Genomic DNA, 24,563 nt, shown 5'->3' on the forward strand with positions numbered 1-24,563 from the left:
CTCAGACTTGCTCTTGTCCAAGTCCCCACACGTGCCCTGTCTCCCACCTGCTGGCAGCTGCCGGAACCTCCCCCGCTCTCATGCCTGAGGCCCTGCACTCACTCCAACTCCCCAGGGCCCACCGCTTCACCTGCCAACTCCACCTCATCCTGCAGATGTCAGCCGCCTCTGACGGCTGCCTCCTGGGCCCCACGCCTGCTGTAGGCAGGCAGCGGCTGAAGCTCCAACACACACCCCAACACACTTCCCGCTCAACCACAGGGCCTCTGACTCATCAAGCCTCAGGAAGAGTCAAAAACAAGAGAAGTTGCTTTAAGCCCACTACAAACATGAAATATATTATCAAAAGTTAATTTAACAGGGGCCAGCCCGGTGGCGAAGCGGTTAAGTTCGCATGTTCCACTTTGGCAGCCTGGGGTTCACCGGTTCGGATCCCGGGTGCGGACATGGCGCCACGTGGTAAGCCATGCTGTGGTAGGCGTCCCACATATAAAGTAGAGGAAGATGGGCATGTTAGCTCAGGGCCAGTCTTCCTCAGCAAAAAGAGGAGGATTGGCAGCAGATGTTAGATCAGGGCTAATCTTCCTCAAAAAAAAAAAAAAAATTAATTTAACAGAGGCCGGCCCGGTGGCACAGCAGTTAAGTTTGCACGTTCTGCTTTGACAGCCCAGTGTTTGCCAACTTGGATCCCTGGTGCGGACCTATGCACCACTTATCAAGCCACGCTGTGGCAAGCATCCCACAAATAAACTAGAGGAAGATGGGCGTGGATGTTAGCTAGGGCCAGTCTTCCTAAAAAAGAATAATAAATAATTTAACAAATCTAAAATACCACCATAAATACTTTCATAACGGGAATTTAAGGTTTTGTTTTCCAGAACCTCTAAAAATTTAATGCACTGGTGTCTGTACCCCCGGAGAGAACAAAAGCATTAGCAGTGACCGCAGGGGGAGACCCCCTCAAAACAGTGACTTTCCCTCTCCTCTGATATGATGGATGGGAGGCTCTGCCTGCGAGACCATCCCATATTTTCTGGATGGGGCTCTTTACCTCTGTTTTTAAAAGACGCAAATCAGCAAGGCCTTGCGAATGAAGAATTCTGAAAGTGCCTGGCTGAAGAAGGGCAGGAAGCTGACAAGTCAGTTTCACAGAAGAGATCACCTTTCTGGGTTCGAAGTTACTAAAATGACACCATGTTGGAGCAAACGGTGTGTTTGTGGAACTATTTGTTCCTTATGATCAAATCAATGAAACACCTTCTCTATCTGCCCATCGGCACCATCTCTAGCCAGGGTGTGGCTTGGAGACAAATACCTCCCCAAGGACGACCAACTGAGAGGTCGTGCTATGGAGCATGCGGTCCCAGAAGGTGCCTTTATTTGGTTTAAGTTTTGGGCCACCAGAAGAGCTTGGTCTTGGGGCTGGCCTGGTGGCGTAGCAGTTTAGTGCTCATGTTCTGCTTTGGCCGCCCAGGGTTCGCCAGTTCAGATCCCGGGTGTGGACATGGCACCGCTTGGCAAGCCATGCTGTGGCAGCTGTCCCACATATCAAGTAGAGGAAGATGGGCACAGATGTTAGCTCAGGGCCAGTCTTCCTCAGCAAAAAGAGGAGGATTGGCAGCAGATGTTAGCTCAGGGCTCATCTTCCTCAAAAAAAAAAAAAAAAGAAAAAGAAAGAAGAGCTTGGTCTCCTATAACCACAAAAGGCAAGATTTCACGACCCTGCTACCCAGCATTGTCAGACGGTGCTGTTTAAAGTACTGGCCCATGGTCTGCCGAGGCTTCTCAGCACAGCCATACATGGCACGATCCTCCTTTCCCATCCTCATTCAAACGATGTTTCAACCGACAATAAACAGCAAGTTTTATAAATAAGCAGAAAGCTTGAGTCAGAGATGTTAGGGGGGGTGTAAAGACTGAGAGTTTTATACTCTACAAGTAGAACTACACTCAAAATCTAATTTTAGCATTAGTCCCACAGCAAGAGCTAGAAATGACCTTCAGAAGGAGAGTGAAGGGGGGCGGGGAAGCAGAAATTAACTAGCTTTTTGATGTAGCTGTGGATGTCATGGGGTATCCTCTTGAGCTTTCATTTTTTTCCTTATAAGCTTGCCCTGTGGTTAGATCTGACCCTCTTGAGCCAGTCTGTAGTGTATACACTGCTTCTTCTCTGTTCCTGGAGTTGAAAGTGCCCTTAAGGATGATAGAAAAGGTCCCTTCAATCCAATGCTACAAAAGTAGCAAACATTTTCTGATATTTACCATGTTTCCTGCATACTGTGAGGGAGGGAAGATTTTAAATTAATTAAAATAAATAAAATTCTCCCCACATATAAGTAGGTTCAGAACTTCTACTCAAACACCAACAGCTCCCCACACAGCCGTCCCCTTTTGAATTGTCATGAGAAAGCTTCACCTCGTGTCAAGCCAGCATCGACGTTAATGTACCTTACACTCACCGCTCCTAGTTTTTTTCCCAACCCACTGTCTCGTTATTGTCTTTCAAATCTTTATAGTTTTGCTGTTTTTCTCCTTCAGCTCTTCTCCTTTATGGTTTTCAGGCCCTTCAGCAAGGCAACCACATGATGCTGCTCATACTCCAATTCGTCTAAGTCCCTTTAAAATGGGATCCAGAAACTGGACAGTGGGCTGCAAGGGTCTTTCTCATTTTACCACTGTCCAAACGTCAAGCCCATTAGCTCTTCTCTCTCCGCCATCCTTGTTACCCGCGGTTACAAGGACAAGCTGCAGCTGTTCAGTAAGCTTAATTGGTGGTGATAAAGTGTTGTGGCAGGCAAATGTCTGACACATCTGTTCAGCAAGTCCATAACCCTACAGCTGAGTTTACGAAACTATAGATTCAAGTAACTTTAAAGTGAATTTGAATTCACTCTGTAAAAACCGACTTAGATAACTCAAACGGGAGAGCTTTCTGGATCACGCCGCCCACGGAGCTCGGGGAGCTGACCAGAGATTTGCATCTGGGATGTAAGGATTTCAAATCTAGAGGTTTAAACCACCATGGATTATACTAGCCATCTGTGTGGTTCGGAATAACGCAATCTGGCGAACCCAACCCCTTTCTAACTCCATATTCCAAGTAGTTGAATGTACACTGGAGATGTGATTTGAGCTCTTTTTCCCCTCACATTTTCTAACTATGTTTTTATCTGCAGTAGACAACTAGGTCAGAAGAGAGGGACTCAGCTGTTATTATAAAGGTCCCAGATAGAGTTTCAGCATCACAAAAATGCCAACTAAGGATGTCTCTTCTATAGTTAAGCAAGAAGCAGTTCAACAGAGGATAGCTCTGTTTAAACAAGCATTCATATATTATAGGTACGTTACATAAATATATATTACATATAGTAATATACACATATACTTATAATAATATATATATTACTATTGACATCATATAATGCCTAAAAATGATCACTATAGCTGTGTCACTAGTGGATTAAAATGAACTGAGAAACTCTTTGGTAGAATGTGGTTCTTTCTTCACGTAACTGTGGGGACATTGGTTTGGACATACGGACAACCATGCAGCTCCCAGAAAAGGGGCATCCACATGAGCTGACAAGCTGGGGCCTTTCTCCCACCTCCCAAAAGTCAACAGACCAGATATGGCAGCTACACTTGGTCTTTCATCTGTCCATTCCAAAACTGGATTCCCTCCCATGTACACTCCCCTTTCCTGCCATCTCATGTCCAAGTAAAATGTCATTGACTACAAATTACCATAGATAGGCTCTCACCGTGGAATCAGAGGCCTGTGTGGGCCACTCAGGGAAGGCCTCTTGTAAGAGGGTTACTTGAAAAGAAGTGTAGATACATAGAGAAAGGGTTCTGACACATTGCATTTCTATCAACAAAACTGTTATGCAGAAACACAGCAGGATTTCTTTAGTAATAAAATGGCTTGTTGAGATTTGGAGTTTTATTTCTTTTTAGAAAAAAGAGAAAATTTACAAGATGCAAAGGTCTCACACAATACATTATCATTGATGATTGTTCTCTTTACACCTTAACACGGACCCTGGATTGGCCAGCGCTGGGAAAAACATGGACAGCATGAATGTGTTTGAGACCCATCATGGACACGCAGAAATACACCACAGTGCGAAAGGACTTGATAACAAATGATGTTGGGCCAGCCCGTCCCAAAAGCAAGCCAAGACATCATAGGAACCAACAAAGCCTTCCCGTGGGGGAGGCATGGGTGTATGCCCTGCTGTCATGTGCACGGGGCGCTCCCCTGCACTGACAGCACCCCCTCCCCATTAGACCACAGCAACAACAGAAAATGGTAACGTTCCTTTGGTGTTTTTTTGCAGGGCTATTCGATCTTTTATTTCTGTCTTCCTTTTCACGATTCAGTTCCAAATTCTTAAAGCCGAGTAGGTGCTTAGCATCTTTCATGAATTTTTCAGGATCCAGTTCTGCCCAATGAAAATGCACTGAAAAGAACAAAGATAAGACACATAACTCAGAAAGGTCCCAAAATTTGCCTCAAATTCTATTAAAAAATATGACCAAGTATAACAAAATAGCTGAAGATAATCCTTTTTCAAGTTCATACAATGACAATGGCATGACAGTGTTTCACTTTACTGTGAAAAATCTGCCGTGTTGTCGGGTATAAATCCATATACCTTCCCGCCAAAGAGCTTCCAATTTATTAGAACTTCATTCTTAGGCTCAGAAAGACATGAAACCAAACATCTAGGAATTAAACAACAGACTTCTAGACGGCCTCTGCATCAAAGACAAGTCACAAGGAAAATAATAAAACATTTTAAAGTGAATGAATATGAGGGCCCAGCTCTGTGCAGAGTGGTTAAAGTTCTGTGCGCTCTGCTTCAGTGGCCTGAGTTCACGGGTTCAGATCCTGGGCATGGACCTACTCCACTCGTCAGCCATGCTGTGGAGGCATCCCACATACAAAAAAAAGAAAGAAGAAGACTGGCACAGATGTTAGCTCAGGGTTAATCTTCCTCAAGCAAAACAAAAAAAGTAGGATTGGCAATGGATGTTAGCTCAGGGAGAATCTTCCTCACCAAAAAAATAAATAAATAAATAAGGAAAAAAGAAAAGAGAATGAATATAAAAGTACAACATATCAGAATTTGTGACATTCACCTAAGGCAGTGCTTAGAGGGAAATTCATAGCATTAAATGCTTATATTAGAAAATAATTAGTCAATAATCTGAGTTTCCACCTTAAGGAGTTAAAAGAATAAAAGCAAAGTAAACCCAAAACAAGCAGAAGGAGGGGAATAATAAAGATAAGGACAGAAACTAATGAAGTTTCAAACAGAAAAACTAAAGAGAAAATGAATGAAAAAGTCAATAAAACTTATAAGCCTCTTGCCAGACTCACCAAGAAAAAAGAGAAAAGATACAAGTTATGAATATCAGAAATCAAGAGGCAACATCAGTACAGATTTTATAGATATTAAAAGGATAAAAACAATATATCACAAACAACTTTATGCCCATAAATTAGACAACATAGATGAAATGAACAAATTCCTTGAAAAAAGACAGAAAAGCCTCATTTCCAAATCCTTTTAACAATGAGGGAGTCAGAGGGGTGTGGAGCCTAAATAAAGCATAGGGACAGGGACTAAACTAAACACTTGTTCTTGGGATATTTTTAATACTGCTCCAAGGATGGTAGTTCTTTGGTATAAAATGTCCAAGAGTCTTGAGTTTCCCTTTGTAATTCTGAGGCTACAGCAAAAACCAGCTGGTCTTGTCAATATTTCTGAAGCAGGCATTTGTCATCCAAGAGTTTTAACCCCAAACTTAACAGAGTAGTTTCTACTCCCTCAGATCTAAATTTTAATTGAATGAAGTTCAGTAAAAGCAAAAGATGCTGATAACGAGAGTTGCACGTGGTGATGCCCCATCTAGGAACAAGCTTCTGGATGTGCTCACATGGGTCACATTCTTAAGTGCTGTATTATGAACAGATGCCTGGATGGAATTAACAGCCTGCCATTCCTGAGTCCAGTTTGATACCAAGGTCCATGGGCCCACATGGTTCTATCTGGACCCACACAAAGTATCGAAATTTCCCCTGAGGTCTCCCCTCATGCTCTGAAACTCACCTGTCACAGTCTTGCACTGCTTCCTACGAGATATCTGAAAGACCACCAGGGGACCACATTACTTCCATTTTTAAGTCAAGAAAAGCAACTCATTTGCTCCTATATTTTAATCAAGATGTTAACCCAAACCTAAGAACCTGGGGCCTCTCTCCTCGCTTGCAATACTAATAAATGAAATCCTGAAATTGGTTCTCACATTGACCTTTGGAGAACTCCATCTTCTTGGCACAGATTAACACCTTTGTTTTTGAACTTAAAATGAGCTTCGAGATCCTGCTTGAGTACATTTTTCTTTTACATTTACTCCAATTAAATATTCCACACGTTTTAATGCTTTGGGATAATAAATGTATATTTCAAATTTTTTTTTTTTTTTTTGAGGAAGATTAGCCCTGAGCTAACTACTGCCAATCCTCCTCTTTTTGCTGAGGAAGACTGGCCCTGAGCTAACATCCATGCCCATCTTCCTCTACTTTATACGTGGGACGCCTACCACAGCATGGCTTTTGCCAAGCCGTGCCATGTCCACACCAAGGATCTGAACTGGCAAACTCCAGGCCATCGAGAAGCGCAATGTGTGAACTTAACCGCTGCGCCACCAGGCCAGCCCCTCATATGTCTGATGTGCAGATGGAAATGATAAGGTTTACCTCAGAAGAATAAGTGACCTAGAAAGTGTTATTCTGCTAGAAGACAAAGCAGGTAACATTATGTCTCTAACTTTACAAAATTAGAGATATAGAATTATGGGCTCAGAGAAAACGTTATAAAAGCATCATGTTAATAATGATTATCTTAGAACAATGAGATGGCAGATGCCTTTTATTTTCTTCTTTGAGCATTCTGGCACGTTTGAAATTTTCTATAATGAATAAGCATTAATGTTGTAATAAAAATGGCTTTCAAAAGAAATTTTATAAGAGAACGATGATTTTTAGGAATTCCAGTTCTCTCCCAGAGAATCATAGAACTGAAAGAAATCCTGAGAGGTTTCAACCCAGGGGTTCTCAAAGTTTTTAGGTAAACCACTCAGGCATAGAGACTTTATAAAGCACTCAACCTTAATCAACTGTGCTACTAGTGGGAGCCCTAATGGCAGACCTCATCATACTATCAGCATTAATATTAGGAGTGATTGGCTCCCAAACTGCATGCAAGAGCCTACTGGCCAGCAGCAGACACTGTTCTGCCTGAAAGACACTGCCCCATCATGATACATGGATTGGTAAGCAGACACTTTTTATTTCCAATGTCACTTTTAACAAATGCTCCTTCTCATTTTCTTGAACATAACAATAGAAAAACCAAGGAGCCAGACTGCTGGCTAGCAACTGGAAGTAGCTGGAGATCATGAAGCCCACATGGCTGGAAGCATGAATGGGGAGGTGGGAATGCGCTATCTGTGAGGTCCATTCGCCAGATTAGAAGCGCTGAACGGAAGTCATGTTCAAGTGATAAACACACGGTTCTCTACAAAAGGGAGGACACTGAGTCTTGAAATTTAGAAACCCTGGAGAAGGGGTAATGTGCCTCCCCAGAGAGCTGTTGAGAGGATGATGTCTATTTCCAATGCATTGTTTTGATGTCCCTGCAGCCAAGTGAGCTATCTGAGGGCAGACACGAGCTGTAGGCAGGGGGATGGTGGGGGGCATCTGACAGGCAGCACTAAGAAGTGCCTGATAACTCAGCACCACAATTTCACAGCCTTATGAAAGAAGCTGCTTCTCTTTTACTGTCTGCGAACGTCAGGGGCAAGGGGGAACAGTCCAGGACCAGGAGCAAGGAACCCCTCAACAGTCTGTTTAAGCACTGAGTCTCTCAGAGATGGTGACTTCCAGCTGATCTGCTTCTGGCTTCAGGCGATTCGAGAACCACAAGAAGTACGTGCTAGAGTCAATATACACACCCCACAGAGCCGCTCTCCAAACCACGGTCAGAAGAACCGAGCTTTTCTTTATTTCAGGCCATGGCTGGGCCTCTAGTCTGAATTCATTACCTAGAAGAGGAAGGCTGTCCTATGAAGACATGAAGGCTGCTGGAAGTCAACGTTAGCAGCGAAGGGTTCACTTGGACCCTCCAGCATTGTTAGAGATTCCAATGAGCCCTCTGCTCAACTGTCACAATAGAGAATCACCTCCTTTGCTGGAGTCCTGATGGTCCTGACTTGGTGATGACAACATGGGAACAGTGATTCAACTTCTTAATTAAGAAAGGAAAGCTTGGTGTGATATAACAAAGCAAGCAGGAAAAAAACTGATGTTACCTGATAGTGGAAGGAACAAAGTCTGGCAGCAGTTCTTAATTTTTTCGCTTAAAGTCTACCCCGTCTATTTCTCATGTATATTTGTATAGATTTAACCATGTCGGTCTTACAGAACTTACAGAGGTTCAGATGATGGTCTTAAAATCTGAACTCGATCCCTCTAGGTTAGTGCTATCCAACTGAACTTTCTGCAATGACAGAATTGTTCTGTATCAGCACTGTCCAATATGACAGCAACCACCCAGAAGTGGCTACTGAGCACTTGAAATAGACTACTGTGACTGAGGAAATGAATTTTAAATTTTATTTAATCTTAACTAATTTACATTTAAATATCCACATGCACAGGCATCACAATCCCTGACTTCAAAGCATACTACAAAGCTACAGTAATCAAAACAGCATGGTACTGGTACAAAAACAGGTGCACAGATCAATGGAACAGAATTGAAAGCCCAGAAATAAAACCACACATCTATGGACAGTTAATCTTCGACAAAGGAGCAGAGGGCCTCCAATGGAGAAAAGAAAGTCTCTTCAACAAATGGTGCTGGGAAAACTGGACAGCCACATGCAAAAGATTGAAAATTGACCATTCTTTTTCACCATTCACAAAAATAAACTCAAAATGGATCAAAGACCTAAAGATTAGGCCTGAAACAATAAGTCTTCTAGAAGAGAATATAGGCAGTACACTCTTTGACATCAGTATCAAAAGGATCTTTTCGGACACCATAACTCCTCACATGAGGGAAACAATAGAAAGAATAAACAAACGGGACTTCATCAGACTAAAGAGCTTCTTCAAGGCAAGGGAAAACAGGATTGAAACAAAAAAACAACCCGCTAGTTGGGAAAAAATATTTACAAGTTATTTATCTGACAAAGGGTTAATCTCCATAATATATAAAGAACTCACATAGCTCAACAACAAAAAATCAAACAACCCGATCAAAAAATGGGCAGGGGACATGAACAGACATTTCTGCAAAGAAGATATACGGATGGCCAATAGACACACGAAAAGATGTTCATCATCGCTGATCACCAGGGAAATGCAAATCAAAACTACACTAAGACATCACCTTATACCTGTTAGAACGGCAAAAATAACCAAAACAAAAAGTGACAAATGTTGGAGAGGTTGTAGAGCAAAAGGAACCCTCATACACTGCTGGTGGGAATGCAAACTGGTGCAGCCACTATGGAAAACAGTATGGAGATTTCTCAAAAAATTAAAAACAGAAATACCATATGACCCAGCCATCCCACTACTGAGTATCTATCCAAACAACTTGAAATCAGCAATTCCAAAAGTCCCATGCACCCCTATGTTCATTGCAGCATTATTTACAATAGCCAAGATGTGGAAGCAACCTAAGTGCCCATCAACTGAGGATTGGATAAAGAAGATATGGTGTATATATATATATATATATATACACAATGGACTACTACTCAGCCATAAAAAAGGATAAAATTGTCCCATTGACAACAACATGGATGAACCTTCAGGGTATTATGCTAAGTGAAATAAGCCAGATAGAGAAAGACGAACTCTGTATGACTCTACTCCTAGGTGGAAGCTAAAATGTAGACAAAGAGAACTGATGGGTGGTTACCAGGGGAAAAGGGGGCTGCGGGGTGGGCACAAAGGGTGAAGTGGTGCACCTACAACATGACTAAGGATAATGTACAACTGAAATTTCACAAGGTTGTAAACTATCATAACCTTAATAAAAAGTTAAAAAAGAATCCACATGCAGAAAGCACCTACTGTATTAGATAGCACGCTAATCTATATGCTTAGCTCCACACTTCAGCAATAGACAGAATCACTAATTGTGGCCAGATTCTTGGCAATCTCTTTTTTTAAAATAAAATTCAATTTATTTAAACTAAAAAACAAAAAAACAGTTCATTCATTTCTCCCACTCCCCCTTACTCCCTGCCTCTGGCAACCACTAATCTATTCTCTGTATCTACGAGCTTGGCTTTTTAAAATCTTTTTTATTTCACTTATCATAATGCCCTCAAGGTCCATCTACAATGTCACAAATGGCAAGATTCCATTCATTTTTATGGCTGAATAATATTCCATTATATATACACCACAGTTTCTTTATCCATGCATCCATTGATGGACACTTAGGTTGTTTCCATATCTTAGCTATTGTAAATAATGCTGCAATTAACATGAGGTGAATATCTCTTTTTGAATTAGTGTTTATTTTCTAATAAATAAGGCAACTGAGGTGGAAGCCTGGGTGTGGAGAAAATCTAACCCTACTGCTGGTAAAGGAACATAACGTAACTACTCTGTATCAGTGCAGAAGCACATCAACCTCATGTATGACAGAGTCCATAACACTTAAGGTTTGGGAACAGTAACCTCTTCCAGGAAAGAAGAGACAGAATGGGGCAGAGAATAATATCTGAAAAAACACTGCCTAAAATTCCCCAGGTGTATTGAAAAACATACATTTACAGATTCCAGAAGCTCAGAAAACCTAAAGCAATCAGGATGAGACTTAGATATGATACAGATGCTGGAATTATCAGATAAGGAAAAATAACTATGATTAATATGTTAAGGGCTTCAATGGGAAAAGTAGACAATATGCAAGAACAGAAGGGTAATATAAGCAGAGAGATGGAAACGCCAAGAAAGAATCAAAAGGAAATGCTAGAAATAAAAAACCACTGTAACAGAAATGAAGAATGCTTTTGATGGGCTCACCAGTAGACTGGACACAGGCAAGGGATAAATCAGTGGGCTTGAAGACAGGTCAATAAAAAGTTCCCAAACTGTAAAGAAAAGCATGCGGGGGAAAGGCACAGACAGTCCAAGATCTGTGGGGCAACTGCAAAAGGTTAACATACACAGAACTGGAATACCACAAGAAAGGAGAAAGAACACAGAAGACAAATGTGAAGGAATAAAGGACAAGAACGTTTCAAACTTAATGACAGACACCACATCACAGAACCAGGAAGCTCAGAGAACACCAAGCAGCAACTAAACCCAGACGAACCATATTCAAACTGCAAAAAGCCAAAGAGAAAATCTGGAAGAAGCCAGCGAACGGAGGAGATGGGGGGACAGCAGGCTGGCCGTGAACCCACCTCACCTAAAGAGGAACAAGGATGAGAATTACAAGGACTTCTCAGAAGAAACTATGCAAGCAAGAAGAGAGTGGAACAAAATATTTAAAGTACTGACAGAAAAAATCCCACCAATCTAGAATTCTATACCACTGAAATTATCTTTCAAAAGTAAAGGAGAAATAAAAACTTTCTCAGATATGCACTGCAAGAAATGCTGAAAAGCTCTTTAGGCAGAAGGACATGATACAGGTCAGAAGCTTGGATTCACATAATGAAAGGAAGACCACCAGAGAGAAAACGAAAGTAAAATAAGATCTTTTCTTTTTCTTACTGTTAATTCATCTAAAAAATAACTATTTATAAAATAGTAATAGTAACAGTGTACTAGGTTGTATAGCATATGGAAAGTGAAATGAACGACAGCAGTGTCACAAGGGATGGGAGGGAGGAACTGGGAAATGCTGTTATAAGGTACCTGTAAATCAAGTAAAGTGGTACAGTGTTATTTGAAGGTGGACTTAGATTAGTTTAAAATGTATACTGCCAGGGGCTGGCCCCGTGGCCGAGTGGTTAAGTTCGCGCGCTCCGCTGCAGGCGGCCCAGTCTTTCGTTAGTTCGAATCCTGGGCACGGACATGGCACTGCTCATCAGACCACGCTGAGGCAGCGTCCCACATGCCACAACTAGAAGAACCCACAACGAAGAACAACGAAGAATACACAACTATGTACTGGGGGGGCTTTGGGGAGAAAAAGGAAAAAATAAAATCTTTTAAAAAAAAATGTATACTACCAACTCTAGGGCAACCACTAAAAAAAGAAAAATTATTTTAAGTTAAAAAAAAACAAAACACCACGTCAGAGGCACAGCTAGTTCATACATGAAGTACCAGCACACTGGGAAAGTGGTGTGAATGCTGACACAGGGAGGCAAAGTGAAGCTCTAGGAATGAAAGAGATCCCACCTTCTACAGGGGAAAAAACAGTGAGAAGTGACAGAATATCCTTTTAACAGAATACACACAGACACACAGGCAGACGCACACACATACCCCTCCCATGCACGCTGCTCTAGCTTGTTAGGAAGAACTGTGCTCAGCCAAGACACATCTTACTATTCAAAGGTCAAGTTGAAAAAGCAAACAGACGGCAGCTTCCAAAACACTTTCCTTGTCTGGTTTCGAGTGTGTTGACATTTGAGGACAGAAATGGGGGGCACTGGTGAGAAGCCTGCTCCTTTCACACCTTAGTGACGGTAGTTGACTAAATACACAAATGAGGTGACACTGGAACCTGCAGTCAAAGGCGGGGACCACACTCCCTTAGTGGGAGGCTGCCCGGCACCTGGAGCTATGCGCCTGAAGCGGGGAACTGAACTGCAGCCTCACGGGAAACCCGAGTCCTCCCACGAGGTGAGGAGCTGCAAGGAGTGGGACAGAGGGCAAACGGAGTTCATTTTAGCAGTTTCACATCCATCTGATAAAATAAGAAACAATGTTGGCAATGCGATAGAGAAATGTTCACACCCTGGGAATGTCCTCTGAACTATGAAGGTTTTTGACTCATTGTCAAAGAAAAATATGCTGAAGACCAAGTGGTTTCTCCTTCCATTTTCTTTTGTTTTTTCTCTCTCTCTCATGCCTTGGAAACTCAAAGCTGCTTTCCTCAGGGCCTGCGAGGCTCCCAAGGGCTCTGTTTTTAAAGAAAAGCAAATGAAAACTGCAGCTCCCCTTATGTGGGGTGGGGGAATGGCTGCTGTTTTTCTGTGGAGCGAAGCAAATGCCAAGGTCACCTTCCGTCTGTCACTACTTAATTCAGCTCTTCCAAGTATCTGAATATTTGGTGGTGATTTTGTGGGTCTACTGGGACAGCAGATTTTAGCAGAAGGGCAACAAAAGCCCATGGGCAAGAAAAAGCCCAAGTATATCACTGGAGGGCCAGCCATAGTTCAGTCCTGGCCCCTCTGGAGTCTTCAGTTCCTGGAACATGGCTAAAATCCCAGAAGAGGGGTGCCCAGCCCGTCCCTGGTCCTCGGCTGGCTGGAGGTGTCTCAGAGGCAGCCAGCAGGAAGGCTCAGAGGACCCCTCACTTACATCCATTCATGCCGGGATGTCGGCACAGGCCCCAGGCCTCTGCTGCCATCTCTGGTTTGAATGATTGCAGCTAGACACCCACCTTAAACTGTCAATAAATGAACGGCTTTCCTTGTGCACTTCGTCAAAAACCCCGATGGAACTACATAAGTGTGCAAAGAAAATGTGGCTTCCGCATTTTCATGGCCCATACAAACTTCCTCACAAGCCGCTATTCCGCTGAGCAGGGGAAATCTTGAACACACACTAACTCTGTCCTACCTTGGTATCACAACAGCTCAGTCCTCAGCAGCCTCTGTGGCTCAGCACCAGGGCCTTGGTGCACACTACTGAGGGGCGCTCAATTGCTCAGGGGCCAGAGGTCCTCCCTGGCTGACTTGGCCTCACCTCAGCTCTCCCCTCAAGTCTGACCCAGGAGGTCAGAGGGAGGTCATGTTAAGAGCTGAGGCCATGACCCCTCTGCCCTCCTCAGTGAAGCTGCCCCTCACAGCCTGTGGGGCAGGCTCCCTTCACCCAGGGTCTTTCCACTGAGAACCCACAGTCAGCCCAAGAGATCCCCAAGACAGCTCTCTTCTGCACCCCTCACAGGGCAAGTAAGACCCTCCATTAACTCCTTCTGCCTCCTGATGCCTAACCATGTCCTGCCCCGCCTTCTACTCAGCCTGATGGAGACCTGGAGCCACCGTGCGCAGCAGTCTCCTTCCAGAATTCCCACCAGGGACCATGGCACAGGCCCCCATGGCTTCCAGCTTTCCCATCATCTAACTCCTACCCCAGGGATTTTGGTCTGCAGCAGGAAGCCAGAACGCCAGGTGTGGCCTCTGGCGTCCCCTCCGTGTGTCCCTCTTCTCTCTTCCACTGTCTCTCCTAACCTGAGAGCTTTCTTTCACCTTCCCTCCTGCCAGGCAGGGGCTTCCCCCACACCATCCCTCTTCCTTCACCCTCTCCCCTGGGCCATAATGATGCTACAGCTACAGCGAACCTGACTCACAGGGAGAGGGAAGGAAAACATATCTGCGTCCTCTTTTCAAAATGCTGTGCCCCTTGGGTTTGCTTCTCCTGCTGCTGTGTCCCCTCCCTGGCTAGCTCTTTTTCGGTGGCTAACTAAACAATAGTACAATTTACCCCAAGTTCTATGCTACCCAATCTGCACTACCCTGAGAACAAACACAATGACAAGTTTTTAAAAATGTCATCAACTTTACAGAAGCAAAAAATAGACCCCTACAAGTCTATGAGAAATTTAACCTCTTAAATTTGGGATATGTTGGGGAGAAACGCTCACTCCCACCTCTGGCCCTTCTTTCTGTGTGCTCAGTTTTCTTTCTGCAGACGTGTCCTCCTGGATGTTCCGCGATACACAGTTACTGTCTTTTCCTTTAAGCCTGGGGCCCTCAGGAGTTTTTCTTGCCTGCAGAAATGGGAAAATCACGCGCAGGCTGCCCAGTGGCCACAGGACACTGATCCCCATAGTATACTCTCTACTGGGATTATTCTGAGGCCAAAGTCTAATGCAAATGAAGGTCTTCACATTGTTATGTTTTGCACTGATTTAAAAAGTAACAGAATCCAACACTCCTCTATAAATTAAACAAAGATTTTTTTTTTCTTTTTTTGAGGAAGATTAGCCCTGAGCTAACATCTGCTGCCAATCCTCCTCTTTTTGCCGAGGAAGACTGGTCCTGAGCTAATATCTGTGCCCACCTTCCTCTACTTTCTATGTGGGACAGCTGCCACAGCATGGCTTGCCAAGCGGTGCCATGTCCGCACCCGGGATCTGAACCGGCGAACCCTGGGCCACGGAAGCGGAACATGTAAACTTAACTGCTGCACCACTGGGCCGGTCCTAAACGAAGATTTTAAAAGTCGTGTTCAGACATACTTAAAGCAAAAGTCAAGACAATAAATTTATAAAATATATTAATGCAATCAAGAAAGGAATCAACTAGGTGGCATTAGAATTCCTAAAGCCGTTTTTGAAAATACAAAGCTGCAGGCATATCCGAATGTGTCTGTGAGTGTGAGTGTGTATTTAGATTGATAAACTGGGTTTTGTTACTGGGAGCGCTTATATTTTTATTTCTTTTCCATTCATTGAGGTCATCATGAGAGTCTGAAGAATTTGAAATTTTTAAAACTTGTTGTAAGGTCCCAATTCCCTGGAGAAAGGTTATTATTTGTAGTTTTACAACTGAAGGGAAATAGATGGTGCCGTGCCTGAAGGGGCCAAAAGAGAAAACAGCATGCAGGCTGGGCAGCTGCCTCAGCCCAAGGAGTGAAAATAGGAAGTATCCAGTCTGGATTCCACTTCTGGACCCAGGAACTACCCACTCCGAAAACTTGGCCTAACGAATGACGGTCCCTGGCCATCGGATTAACTTGTCCTTAGTCTTCCTTTAGGCGCAGGTGCAGGGGTTGGTCTGGTCTCTCCCAACACGTCCCTGGGGGCAGGCGAAGCTGGAAAAGCTCACAGAAACACAGCGGGAGAGTCCCCTTGAGCTTGTCCCTCCCGCCTCAGCCTGCTAGGACAGTCACTGGGCACTGTGGCTTCTACCTGCCTGCTTTTCCCAGTATCACTGACGAAAGGAATGAGTTTTACTCACGTACTTAACAGAAGAAAAACCAAGGAAGCAGAAATTAAGTAACTTACTTATTGTCACACACAAATTGGTTGGATGGAAGTAAGAACTTAATGAGTTTCTGGGTTACTGCCGCACCCATTTAATTAGCATAATTATAAAACTAACTTAAAGAACTGCTCTGCACACTGTCTTTATGTGGCATATTTCACTCCTTCAGATTTAGGATTTCTACACAGAGTGTAAATCAGAAGCGCTAGCAATATCTGTGATGACAAAACTGACCTAATATGAGCAAATCATCACAAAGTTCTGGAGGAGTAGGAATGGAAGTTTTATGTGACATAAATACCAAGTAAAACGTTATTGTGTACTCATGAATATTTAACATTCTTTAGACACGAAATACCACATTTCAGAAGACTCTCCCTAACTCATACCAACTATTTCAGTTCATGAATACGCATCAATGGCTTTAGGCAAGAGCATCAAGATCAAGAAACAGGCAGGGCTGCGATTGTGACAGACGAAGGAAGGAAATTCCCTCTGATCCCTGCTTCCCTTTCAGGTGAGTGTTCGAGATAAAGTAGCCAAGACCAGTGACCACAGCTCTGTCATGTCCCTGAAGTTACACTGGAAGAAAATATAGTGACTGGGGGAAAAGTCAACAGGACAATAGGATTTATTATCCAGAGCTTCTCACCCCTTAAAACTATCAATGAATCAACAACCCATCCTTTCTAAGCTGTCTGTTCTGTTTCTTTGGTCTGTTTGTGAGCTGGTAACACTGCACCCAATTATTACTATGGGCTTTGTAACATATCTCAGGATCTGGTGGTCTGCGTCCTAAAGGACCCTGCGAATATAGACTTCTGACCTCTACTTCCTTTCAGAAGGCAGAAAATTATCTTACTAACGTTCTCCTCTCTTGCAATTTGGCATCTCCAGGGAAAACTCATCTGCCAACTTGGTTTGAACCACACAGTCTATTAGCTGAAGACTCCAAAATGTAGGCCTGGACCTCGCTCCTCAGCTCTGGACCCTCAGAGTCAACAGACTACTAACATCCCCCTGGCTGCCAGCAGGCACCCTCAACATAGTATGCTCAAACCAGGTCTCATCTGAGATCCCTACCTTCTGTGTTCACTGCGTCATTCAAACTAGGAGCCTAAGTCATTCTAGATGCTTCCTGTCCCAAATCTAACTAGTCACCAAGTTGAAATGATTCTGTTTCCTTTACACCTTTCAATCCCTCCTTCCTCTCTAGTCCCACTATAACATCTTATCTTGATTTCTGCGACTGCCTCCTAACTGGTCTATCTGCTCCCAGCCTTACTCCTCAAGGCTGCTGGGGTGATCTTTTAAAACTTTGTATCTGATTACATCACTTGTAGACTTAAAACCTTTAGGAGGTTTCCATCACTCCAGGATGAAATCCAAATTTCTCACAGTTGCATACCGGATCCTTTATGATCCAGAACCCTCCTACTTCTCTAACTTCAGAGCAACTCCCATCTCCCTAGACAACCCACCCAACTGAACCCAATGCTTCAGCCATTCTTCACTAGCTCTGTTCCAAAACTCATCTGTCCTTGTCCCTCCCCCAGCAATGTTTGCACCTGTTCTTCCCTTGGCTTAGGCAGCTCCCTACCCTCTCCTCTCATCTCCCCATTTCTACAAGTCCTTCAAGGCCCAGTTCCAGAGTCCTCCCCACTGTGGAGCTCCCCCACTGCCCTCTCCACCCCACTTCACATTCCCATCATCACCACAGTGCACCATGCTGCAGCGGCATTATTTCTATGCTTCTTCCTGAACTTGTGGACTCCTGACAAGAAAGAGGCTTTCAATAATGTGTTCACTGAGGGAATGAACTTGAGCAAAGGGCCATCAGACGACTGGGTCAAGTTTTAGAGGCCTCTGATCTTCAGGCAGGCAGATGGACTCAAGGCTATAGTAAACTGCGATGCATTCCTGGCATGGACGTGATAAGAATAAAATCCTGTTTTAAGAAGAGTAAACTGGCACTGTCATGCATGATGAAGTGAAGGATGGCAGAACATGAAACAAGAAATTATGAGAACAGGCTGCTGCAGAGGACCATGGCCTCCACTGGAGCTGCTGAGAGCAAGCATGGAGAAGAGGGAGCGCCCACAGGAGCTCAGGCAAAGCTCCTGGGCTGGATCGAGGATCTGGGAACACTAGAAATGCTAATGGCTGTAGGAGTTGCCAGGATCTGCGAACACTAGAAATGCTAATGGCAGTAGGAGCTGCCAACTGAAGCAGGCAATCAAGGAACACAGCACTTCCAGGCAACCTCCTCCGAAGTGAATACCCAGGCCCACGGCTATCTGACACTCCTGCATCTCAAATTTTCTCTCCACCGTGGAGGGCAGCAGATTTAAGGAAGTGATGGATGAATGTCCATAAAATGAATTCTGCCTCAAAAGCCATTCGGTCCTCTATTTGTTGCTGTTTGCCCAAAACGTGAGAAGACAAAGTTACGCAGGGAGGGGAAGCTGCTACCTGAGGTCCGCCCCCAGGCCTAGGGCTCCCGCTCGGAGGACACGTCGCCCTCAGCTCCGCTGCTGGCACTGCGGTCTTCTTTCCGGGGAGTGTTTCTTTCTTTGCTTGATTCAGAAGGCCCTTTGGCTCTGGTCTTTTCTTTCCTCTGCTGCTGTTTTTCAAGCTTTGACAGCTGATTATAAAAAACAGAAAGAATTATTTTACAAATGTAAACATGTGCCTGTATACCAAAACACCAATTACTTCACAGGCAGCCACCACTAAAAAAGCTTCTGTCTGATAACCTGGTGTATGTACCACGTGGTTCAGGTGTGTCGAATCATACACAATCTGCTTACCAGGCAGGCCCCGAACCATGAACACAGATCAGTCATACACGTGGTCTCTCTCAGACTTTCCCCGCCAGTAACTCAACTTGTCATGCAGTATTTGGGGATGGTCAACTAACAGGCTTCTTTGACAGACTGAGAAGAGCCCTATAAATGAAAAGGCTTTTAGTCTGTTATTTTTTTCTTTGACGTCTCTTTAGCTTTTCCTCATCAAATTATCTTCCTACTTCCTGTTTTCTAAAGAGTATCAAAACGCCCCACTGTTTGCTGAGATAACAGGGAAGGCTGTGAGGAGAGCACATTAAGTACGTTTAGCCATTGCCTCAGTTCTCGGTTTGGTCTTTAAGACTGGAGCCTGACTCCTCAGTAGCCAAAGCCATGAGTGCTCCTAGCTGGCTACGTGCACGCTGGCCACAGGAGCCCTCCCAGACTTCCTCCAGGCCACCTAGGGACACGCCTCTGACATCTAAAGGACCCTGGGTCCACTTCCCTCCTGGATGTCTCCCCAACTTGTTCAAAGAAACCACAGACTAGACGGCTGAAGGAAACTCAGACCACTGACACTCCGAGCAGCAGAATGGCCATCCAGAGGGGCCTGCGGAGAAACTCGTCAGACGAGACCAGCCAAGGTTCGGCCCACGGGATTTTCTTAGACCAAAAAAGCCAACTGTAACAAAGCCTGGGAGACTGCAACACCCAGTTTCATCTGCCTCCCAGACCCAATCTGCTAGCATTTTACAGTTCACATGGCAAGGGGGAACTTAACGAAGGGCTGGCTTCTCCCTCCTGCTCCCTGCCCCACACCCAAAGACACAAAGAAAAGTTACTGTAACCGACCCGCCAGATCATCTCTTTATTACAGACAGACTCTGAGCTAAACCTTTAGATAGAGCAATCGGCAGCTCTTCATTTGGTCCAGAAAACCAAATTTATTAATGGTTGACTTATTATCTTTCCCACTCCCCAGTTACCTGAAAAGATGTAGCCAACAAATAGGTTGGTTAACATGCTAATTAGATTTGTGAATGAAGACATCACCTCACCTTTGACCCACTGACTCTCCTCCCAGATAACTCCCCTGGGTAAATTCTCATTAGGGCACAGGAAAGGCTCACAGGAATGTGCACTGTAGTGTTGTTTGCATTAGCAAAATCTACAAACAAATGAGCACTGACAGAAGGATAGAAAAATATAACGTGGTATAGTCACAGAAAGCAATACTGTAACTCAGATCTACATATCAAAATGCTCAGTCTTTAAACTCACATGTTATGGGAACCAAACTCAGTTTCCGAAGGCTATATACAGCAGGATTCCATTTACATAAAATAACACTATATATCACTAATGGGCTCACGCAGACGTAGTATGGACTGCGAGAATACAAACCAACTTGAGTACACTAGTTAACTTTGGGGAGAAAGTGGAGCGAATGGGACCATAGTGGAATGACTATATATGGGCTTCAACTGTAACCATCAACTTCTACTTCAATAAAAACAAAACCAGACCTAGGACAGAGCTACTGACCAGTGCCAGTACGTAAACCTCTTGCGATAGCTACTTGGACTATTGATAACAAGATGCTCACGCCAGGATGTAAACCAAAACACAGCTTCCTTTGTCAACAAAGTCCTGCCGTGAAGAAGTATCAGCTACTGAACAGTGTGCTTAGTGGTGTAGCTGATTTCATTCTGGTACAGGCTCTTTGTCTCACCATGGCCTGGTGACAGACAGCTCACGTATAGGGACTTTGAGTAGGAATGACCCGGAGCAAAAATGACAAAACGTTAGCATTTTTAAAATCTGAATAATGGCTACATAGAGCTCCTTGCTATATTTTTCTCTGTGCTATTATTTTTCCACGGACCATTATTTTTCTCTGTACTACTCTACTACAGATTAGGGAAGAACTTCTTGCATCTAAGATGACAGCCTTCCTTGTTTCCCTTTTAGTGTGAAAATGTTCTTTCTTTTATGAAATGATGAAGATAGCAGGTGGGGGTCCTTCAGTCTCATTCTTTCACAAAATGATCTTGGACTGCATGACGTGAATGTACATAACCTTACTGAACTGTACAGTTAAAAATGGTTAGGATGGTAAATTTTATGTTATGTGCATTTTACCACAAATAAAAAATTTTTTTTATTGGGGCCAGCCCCGTGGCCAAGTAGTTAAGTTTGCACGCTCCACTTCGCTGGCCCAGGGTTTTACGGGTTCGAATCCTGGGCGTGGACATGGCACCTGTCATCAAGCCATGCTGAGGTGGCATCCCACATGCCACAACTAGAAGGACTCACAACTAAAAATACACAACTATGTACCGGGGGGCTTTGGGGAGAAAAAGTAAAAATTGTTAAAAACTTAAAAAAAAATTTTATTGATGTATAATTGACATATAACATTAGTTTCAGGTGTACAACATAATGATTTGGTATTTCTATATATTGCAAAATGATCATCACAATAAGTTAACATCCAACACCAAAACAATTCTTTTAATGATCTTGGAAAATATGAAGTTGACAAATCCATGCTGGACCTGCCAATTTATTTTTTATTTTTTATATTCCTAGTTCACGAAATTCAAACATCTGGAAACCAATGGTCTGCAGTAAACTGCGATAAGTTGCCTTCTGTTGCCAGCAGTTTACGTTTGTATCAGTGACCGTATATGTGTTTATACGTGTGTGTATTACATGTACATATGTGTGCATATATCTACAGACACATAATACACACACTATATATATAAATAATCATGAACACGTTCCAAGTGAGACACTGAGAAAGCATGATTTTTACTTTAAAAAGAGGCCCTATCCATTTGCTTCCCCTCTTTAGAGGCACACATAGAAAATGCAAATACCACCAGTGACGTAATGAAACCAAGCCTGCCCCCACTGCTGAGATTCAATCTCATGCAAAGGCCTGTTTGTGATCCAACCTGTTACTCACTTTCTACTCCTGAATGCTGTTGAGAAGCCAGATCCTGGGAGGACGATGGGGAATAATTCCCAATTACAGCAGGCTTCCCAGAGGCTCCTCAGGTCCCTGCAGTGCCCGTCTGGTTCTGCCCTGACTCAGAGGCACCATCAGCACAGAGCACTAAAGGTGGAAATGTCAATTTGACCTTCCACCCAAACCCCGCCCCCTTCCACCATGGACCACTCTTGTGAATCACGTGCGATAATTATTTAAGTGACAGGCACAGCCCGAGTTTCTGCAAATGATATAACACTGATTCTCTTACACTATTTATCTTAAAACAACCCTAACCACATATGGCTCCACGCCTCTAAGTCAAGTTCTCTGTGAGAACATTGTGAACTAACCTAATAAATTTAAGCCTTTTCTCAGAAAACTTGGAATCCAATGCAGCCAAAATGTGGAATTTACATCTCAAGGCAAGAAAGCAGTTGGATCTTTTTTTTTTTTTGAAGAAACAAATGAGAAAGAAAAAGAAGAAAAGAAATTGGTACTGCATATGGACTCATGTAGAATGTCAACAGCTTTCAAATCAACGGAGCTGCATGTCAAGGAGAATATAAACCACTACAGGCCCTGTGAACGCGTGATCTACAAACAGTAAAATGGAGTGCTTTTGGTTTTTTGTTTGTTTGTTTTTCAATCAACTGATGAGAGCGTCCATATTGCAAAGGAGACATTGTCCAAACCATACTGGCTCTAGCGCCTTAGAGAGAAGTCCAACCTTCCAAAGGCAGCTCTGGGCACATGGACACTGCCAGGCACCAGGAAACCATCCTATGGCCAGCCTCTACTTCTCATGGTAGATCTCGGAAAAGGGGGGCCAGAGCAGGAGAGACTAGAGTATCTGGATCCAAACCTCCCAAACTCACGATTAAATCTAATGAGAAAATAAAGGATTTTCTTTTTAATTAAAGCTGTTCATGCACTAATTGCATAGCGTAAGAATAAACTAGTTGAACATGGATATTACAATGCTCTACTGCAGGGCCTGCAAACTTAAATGCCTTGAGGGACCAGGCAGGTAGCAAAACAAGTGAAGTAACTATAAGACAATAGAGCATGGTGGAGACTGTGGCCACAATGGAGAGGACAAGCCCCACCTAAGGGCTTTCATGTTTTCTTTTTAAACATGTATGTGGGCAAATATAACGTCAATAGGATAGATATGGGCCACCTGTTAGGGACCTCTACCTTGCACTTTCACCTAATGCGATCCCGTTTGCTCTTAACAACCCAATAACAGTTGTATTATCATCAACATCCCATGGAGAAGCCACTGTCAGCTGCCTGCGCAACAGACATAATCATCTTCCCAACATCTTCTTCCCTCCCTGCTGGCCGGAGCAGCCTTCTACTTCAGAAGTGGCAATGTCTGACTCTGCTATCATACAGGCATGTGACAGAAATCACAGCCAACAGGACCTGAAGTGGCTGTAGGGGGGCTTCAGAGAAAAGTCTCCTTCCCAAATAAACACAGGTGCAAGGAGACATTGGGGAGGAAAAGGAGCTTTGGGATTGGGGCAGCTGTCATAACGAGGAAGGGGTATCCAGAGGAACACAGAGGGCTCTGGAGAGCCCTGGCAGGGCCAAGCTGGAGGACTCAATCAGCCTCCCTGTAGGAAAGGTCGTCAAGCCACACTCAGGAAGGTTTGTAGCACTTGCAACTGAAAGCAAAATATCTCACAACATGTCCACTGAAATGGATGAGAAAACGGGCATTCACAAGTTATGGGACTTGCTTGAGGTTCGCAGCACGTGAGTGGCTAAGGTGGGTCCAGGCCTCTAGACACAAACTCCATATTCTTTCTGGGGAACCACATGCCCTCTCTTGCTTAATCTATGAACTTCATTTAACAGATATTTATTGAGCACATCTATAAGTCATGTCCTATTCTAGGTGCCAGGGACATAGACAAGAACCAAGCAGAGCCCCTGGCTTCCTGGGGCTGAATGTCCCCCCAGAGAAATGACTGGAGATCCCCACATACAATGAGCCAGGCCCTGTTCTAAGCACTTGGCCTGTGTGAAGGGTACTATTCTGATCCCCATTTTAAAGCAGAGGAAGCTGAGGGGTTGGCAACCCCACCACTCTGCCTGTAGCACACGGCAGGCCAAGCTGCCATCCTTCTCTGTCCTTGTCTTCATTGGTAGAAAACACGCAGGGACTTCAGGGCCATCTCCGTTTGCCAAATTAAAGAGAAACTATCCTAACATGGATCCGGCTCTGGTTGGTGGTTTAGCAACAAGCTGCTGCAGGACATCGGTTTGCCTGTATGTTTCTGCCCTGAAGGCTAAAGGAGGCAGAAGGATCAGAAACAACTATTACTTAGCTCTAATCAGCTGAGAACCAGCAGCAGAACAGAACAATCAGCTGGATAAGGAAGCAGGGTGGGGAAGCCCCCAAGACAACAAGGGCCTAGAGTTCACTCTCTAATGTCCCAGGCACTCATCCAGGAAAGGCCCTGTGTGGCCTGTCAGTGGCAGTGGGAGAGGCAGACTGGGGTGAAGGAGACGAATGTGGCCCTGGCCCATTCACTGACATGGGACAGGCATGAAGC

General features: G+C 44.0%; 1 protein-coding gene across 2 annotated transcripts in view; it reads right to left on the minus strand.

Moving 5' to 3' along the window:
• Window positions 1-3,925: 3,925 nt before the first annotated feature.
• The window catches only part of DTD1 (D-aminoacyl-tRNA deacylase 1), a 183,052-nt gene continuing 162,414 nt past the window's right edge, over window positions 3,926-24,563 (minus strand). For both annotated transcript variants that reach the window (XR_011431076.1, XM_023626045.2), the window contains 2 exons: window positions 18,685-18,856; window positions 3,926-4,463 (listed from right to left, as the gene is read on the minus strand). Coding sequence is in view for 1 of the 2 variants with exons in the window: in XM_023626045.2 (XP_023481813.1) it covers window positions 18,704-18,856 (153 nt within the window). In the remaining variant the exon portion in view is untranslated. The remainder of the gene's footprint in view (window positions 4,464-18,684; window positions 18,857-24,563) is intronic.

This window comes from Equus caballus, chromosome 22 (genome assembly GCF_041296265.1).
Source record: "Equus caballus isolate H_3958 breed thoroughbred chromosome 22, TB-T2T, whole genome shotgun sequence".
In the NCBI taxonomy this organism is placed as follows: domain Eukaryota; kingdom Metazoa; phylum Chordata; class Mammalia; order Perissodactyla; family Equidae; genus Equus; species Equus caballus.